General features: G+C 37.5%; 1 protein-coding gene across 3 annotated transcripts in view; it reads right to left on the bottom strand.

The window, feature by feature from the left end:
• The window catches only part of LOC108570557 (protein phosphatase 1 regulatory subunit 3C-B), an 8,944-nt gene extending 7,757 nt beyond the window's left edge, over positions 1-1,187 (bottom strand). For all 3 annotated transcript variants that reach the window (XM_017932445.1, XM_017932436.1, XM_017932452.1), the window contains exons 1-2: positions 1,129-1,187; positions 172-429 (exon numbers count right to left, since the gene is read on the bottom strand). In XM_017932445.1, coding sequence (XP_017787934.1) covers positions 172-423 — 252 coding nt within the window. In that variant the 5' untranslated portion in view covers positions 424-429; positions 1,129-1,187. The remainder of the gene's footprint in view (positions 1-171; positions 430-1,128) is intronic.
• Positions 1,188-6,158: the final 4,971 nt, after the last annotated feature.

The raw sequence follows: 6,158 nt of genomic DNA, 5'->3' as shown, positions 1-6,158 counted from the left end.
CATATGGCTACAATGATATCTGTACAAAATAATAGGCATTACTGGAAAGTAGAAATATAAACAGAAAGTCGAAACAAGTTTCTCTTCACAGGCGAGGGTCATTTTATTTCCTTTCACAATTAGCCTGTGCAAGGGTACGGGGGTTAAGGACGAGTATATTCGAGGATATACCTGAGTAAGGGGGCGGCCACGGTCATCCGCGAATACCACCCTTTTTTTCTGCTTATTGTTGCCACCATCGTTATTGTTCCGTATACTGTCTATGGCCAAGGAGCCAGATGACAGGCATGGCCTTATCCTGGGTGGTACCGACCTGCTGGTAATCGTTGGTGCCGTTACCACCAGAGGACTGTACAGCAACGAGCTGTACACTGGAGGACTATGCCCCAGAAGCAGCTCAGCTGGCATCGCTATGGAACACATTTAGATCTGCAAAAGAAAATTCCCATTATGTTTTCCATATGATTTCTTTTTCTCTTTAAATATGATTTCTTTTTTTCTTAAAAAAGATAAGAATGAAAAATTTAAAAAAAAAGAATATCTTTTTTCTTTCTTCTCTACTGTATCGTCTGAGTTAACTTAGAGAATATCAACTATTCGAGTAATTTGAACGAAACGTGTATAAAATAATTTATTTGATTAAAAAAAAAATTAGCAATTTGTACATTTCAATTTTATCAAGTATATAAATGTTAATGAAAAAAAAAAAATTATTATCGAGATTGAAATAAATATTTGATGAACATGCCTAAAGTTTAATTTTACTAACGAAGATAATCTTAAAATAGCTACACAAACAGAAAAGATTATATGTATGTTACAAACACTCACTCGTTGAATTAAACAACTTTGTTAAAATTACTCGTCACACACGCTGTGCCAAAATATGCACGATGATTTGCTCGGTGTATTAAAATCCATCTACGATCATTAATATTGCAACATTGTTGAATTCAGTAAAAAATCAGTACTCGAAAGGTTAATACAAAATCCAAGCGAACGAGCTTCACACACTTTTTTATAGAACGATACGTTAAAAAAGAAAGCAGAAAAATAAAGATTTGTTAGAAAAAGCAGAAAAATAAAGATTTGTTAGAAAAAGCACTGTTGTTTTCATGAAGATTTTACTTGTAAATTAAAACTCGTATTCGTGTTCGTCGTTCATCGAAAGTCTAGTTTTCTCGGTCGCAAAAATTTCACCTCGCAGAGAGCTTTTAACGGCCACTCTGACGAAACTGGAATTCTCGTTGCTTGAATGGTCTAGCGCCAAACTCTTAATAGCCAGGAACGTGCGCGGTTCATTGCCAAAAATTTCGTCGACAGAATTGTGTGTGACAAAGAAAGAGAGAGAGAGAGAGAGAGAGAGAGAGAGTACAAGTTCGATCACGTGAAGAAATAGGTCCATAGCTCGTTTTCGCGCTTGTTACAAACATATTTGCAAATGCTCAGGGCCCGTGAGAAGCTAGCATAAAGAGAGAGAAAGAGAGAGAAAAAGAGAGAAAGGAGACTAAAGTCTACCTATCTATCCAAATGATATTTTATCTCTGCTTACGGAATACTGACTCAACTTAGTAAATCCAGTATTATTAAGGTTTTCCCCCAATAAGAGGAAGGTATTACCCATAAAATTATTAAAAATTATCGTGACACATAATTCTTCGAATTACTATTAAGTCAAACCAACCACTTCTTGATCGATATTCTAGCGCTAACATCACTTTTTCTCACAACTCTTGCAACTCAGTCTACCAAACGATAAGTCAAATTCCTTGCGCTTTAAACAATGATAAAATTCTTTGCACACAGTACGACTCCTAGACCCTTCCAGAAGCTTTTCCTTTGTCCCTAAGCCCTATAAAAATACAACGTCCGGTCTCCCAGTCAATCAGTCAATTTATCGGTCAGTCCGTCAATTATTGCATCGCGCTGTTCACCTCTGGAACGCTACATTTGGCGAAATAAAAGACTTAAAAGAACAACGCGTTGTGTTCAACCCTCATCCCTTCTTTGTTGCGACGTAACATTACGATTCGCAAGTTTCGATAGGTACTCACCCAGTGAATGTGGTTCTTCCAATGAGTTAACCCTCTATAACGCTGTGTCACTTGGAATTTATGTATTTATTTATTTATTGTTATACTATTGCACTATATTTGTTGTATTATAACATTATTACTAATCAATTTTTCTATAGTAATTATATTTCATATGTATTCTTGCTTCTTCCAAGAAAAAAAATTAACCGAAATTTGTCTTCTCACGAACGAAGAAAAAATAGGTTATAGAGGGATAAACGTAACACTATATTCACTTAACGACCAATTATTAAATCAATTCAACTTCTTAATTAACCGTTCGATTGTAAAAAAAATAACACACAGAATAATGTCGTTTTGTAACTTAAACGATGAGAATTTTGTACAGCATCACCACCAACAATGAAATGTTTTGCGCGTCAAGTGTACACACGCGTGGTCATGTTACTCGCGGAGTGGAATTACGTCTTTTAAATGTGGCAATAGTCTTCTTCTCTCGTCCCTCGGGAGACTTGAACCAGACTCGACACGTACCAGACCGGAACCAAGCAAGCACGCGGTACACGAAGCACTATAGCAGTATCACGAATCGGCTGTTTCGAGTTTCAGCTACTTTTAAATTGCCCTGACTACCATTTCTATTCCTAGTAAATTTCCTCTATCGATACGAACGTCAACAACAATAGGGTTATCGTGTTCCTATGAGGAAAAATTCAACAGATATCGTTGTTTTCATAAACAAATTCGATTTTAAATAAGTACTGCACATGCATTCGGAAATCACGTGCCTATTCTATCTCACGTTATTGTTTCTTCAGACTATACCATCGATTCTAGGAAAGTTTAAGCGTTCAATTGTCAACAAACTTCACCGTAAAAAGTACGTTTCCTTTTTTTATCAAATATCAATACTGAATACAATTGATCGTACCTAATTATATAACTGTTTTGCAAGTGCGAAATATTTACATATGTTTTATGTATGCTTTAAGCATAACCTAATATCTAAATTACAATAACATACAACAAATTTTATAATTACAATAAATTACTTATTCAGTTATAACAATTTTCCTAAAGCGTCGTTTTAAAGTGGATTACAGCGATTTTGGCCGACGGTTAAGCGAAGTTCGTACGTGACAAATGTGGAGCAAAATGTATTAATTATTAAAATTCAAAAAAAAAGGGAAAAAAAAAGAGTACATTATAGGAGAAACGTTTTGCATATAACGACGTCTGCGAGTGTCACGAATAACAAAGGGTCGAGGTCAAAGCGAACGTTTCTCGAGCATTGTTTATCGTTACGCGAACGAGGTGCCAGGGTCAAGCTATATAGTCTGCTAAAAAAAGCTTTAAAAAAGGCAAAAAGAGAGAAAAAAAGTGACACGTTTATCTCATCCCATTGCATAGTCCACGGTGACACTTTCGACTGACAGTGAGCCGCCATGCTTGTTAGAGCTGCACCGCTCGTGCCACGTCGATTTTTACACGTGTCTGTTATTTACATTGACGAACACTCGGTTCCTCGTTAACTTGTGAACCCATGGACAATATTTCCGGTATCCCGGAACAAAATTTTCCAGCTATTATTGAATGGTCGAACTTTTACGATTTCTTGCACAATAATTGTTGTTCAGCCAACAACTGATATTAATTTGAGAGGGAAAAAAAATTCGAGTGAGTCGTTGGCGATTGCGCAGAAAAAGAATGCAACAGTGTGTAAACGACACAATCGAATCGAGATAAACCTTTACACAAGAGGTTAGGTTTACATTAGATCGAAAACTTTCCGTACTGGCAGACAATATTTTCTGATCTATGCACTTGACGCATCGAAATTCTTTATTTCTATCAAATTTTCCTAGTAAATAGAAGCTTGGAAGTTTGTGATAATTTACAATTGCATCGGGAGACCGATGTTTGTGTTTCGAATATTATATTCAAGAATTTCAATGTTTTTTGTTAATTTGAAGTATTTCGATAACGTCATATCGAGCTATCGACTTATAAATTTCAACGATTTATGGTTGAATTTTCAAGAGTAATTTCAGATTAAATATGTATGTATGAAATTTTATCACACCTGTGTTGAAAATAATTATAAGGAGTGTTCTCTGTACATTATCTTATGTGATGTAACACGCGTACGGTCGGAACATATCAATATCAATTTTTCGACGCAAAATCGCTCTCGTCGATAAACTTGCTCTCCGCGTGTTCTCGATAAATCGAGGCGCCACTGTTCTCAAAAGCGAACAGGACAAGCAGACAAACTGGATATTCCTCTTTTAACCTATAAGAAAAGAACCCATAAAAAAGAGCATGGAGTTGACAGCACGTTTCTTTGTGGGAGGTCGAAGACACACGCTGCGCGATTATCGATTTACAGAGGGCAATATTTACGACCGTCTACAGAAAGAAATATGTCTAAACCAGTGTTGCCGAAAAGGCGTTGCGTGAGACACTCGTAGAATGATGTAACGGTTGCGTAAAGTAATTCTTATGTCGCTCAATGGCGAAACATTTCACGAGAAGCAAAATCACGCAAGAAGAATACATTCTGTATAAAAAAAAATCCGATGAAAAATAGTCTATTCTTGCAGGTCAGAAAGTCAGTACAAAATACACGCACGCATTAGATAATTGAGAATCACGTTCGAAGTGATGCATTCTTGTTTCTTAATGATATTTCATAATTTGTCGTTCGGAGGACTTACAATAAACTATCGTGAATCCACGTTGAACGGGACACGACACAACCGAGATAATGCCGAACCGTCTCTCTCTCTCTTAATCCAGACGGGACAGTGTTTCAATTTGACTATTCCCCGCGTACAATCGTTTTCTTTTTTAAGCTACCGATAAAGTATTATCAAGACACGCTTGTACACTGATTCGATGTATACATAATTAGTAATTGGCGGCTAAGCAAACAGTGTTGAAACGGTCGAAAAAGTGTATCGTCTGTAAGTTTGGATTGATGACTTCGTCATGGTTAAAGCATGTTCACGTTTCGTGACTCAAGAAGGAAAATTGCGCAGTCCCGGTACTATTTCGAGCGATACCACGATTAAAATTAACGTGGCGCATCTTCTAAACGCTACATACATTGAGACATGTTACGCCCTTGGAGCTGGTCCAATTGTCAGTCTTGTATGGTACACGAACGCACCTCCTGGTCGAAAATCGAAAGGCCAACGTGTGAACTCGTTCACGATACATTTTCGTAGAAAGGAAAGGAAGGGTACGGTTTTGTTGACTCTTCGAGATCGGTTTATCGACCTGGCTGCGGGCACGGTAAATAACACGTCCACCTAAACGACCCGTAAAGCTGCGTGAAATCTAGCAGCTAGACTAACACGTGTGTGTGTGTGTGTGTGTGTGTGTGTACAGACGAAGTTTGCATGTCGCGTCTAGTCACTGGCTGACGATTGCTTAAAATAACTGTCTGGTGGATCGAAAGGTAACTTGATCTACGTTTCACGTTTTTCTTGTCCCTGTTGTGTTTATTTAGTATCGTATTTAGTCCCACGAAATTCGAAAGGTTCTCCTCTCGCGTGAGTATTGCTTGCCGGTGCAGGTTCAATTGAGAACGTTACAACGCATGCGCAACCTCTAACCGCACTTCTCTGATTTAAAATAGAAGAGACTATTTACCAATAAGTTTACATATGCTTTTTCAGCATCGAAATTAATGATGCAATGGTATATAAATGTTCGTTAAGGCGAATGAAGTCGAAGAACCACTGTGAAGTGAGCACGTTTCCCAGTAATTATCATTGATAAAATATTATTTTTAATCCATGCCGGGAGCACGATTGCGGGGAATTTATATTGAACGTGGCAGTGTTATCTAACGAACGTCGCGGCGAAAAAAGTAAGGCGTTTCAATGCGATCGTTTCAATTATAATGAAATTCACTCCTATTGTTGTTAATTGCTATCAACCGTTGCTGATAATGTGAGGTCGTGGGTTATTGGGAGTCACGTGTGGAATTAGACTACGACTAATCCGATAAAACGAGAAAATATACGAGATTCCTTGACTCATTCGTAGGCGACGGAAATTTCGTAAAATCGTCAAGTCTGAAACACATCAGTAACCGATAACACATGACCAACA

Source organism: Habropoda laboriosa, unplaced genomic scaffold (assembly GCF_001263275.1).
Source record: "Habropoda laboriosa isolate 0110345459 unplaced genomic scaffold, ASM126327v1 scaffold23, whole genome shotgun sequence".
Classification (NCBI taxonomy): Eukaryota; Metazoa; Arthropoda; class Insecta; order Hymenoptera; family Apidae; genus Habropoda; species Habropoda laboriosa.
This window is presented reverse-complemented; position numbering and strand designations above follow the sequence as displayed.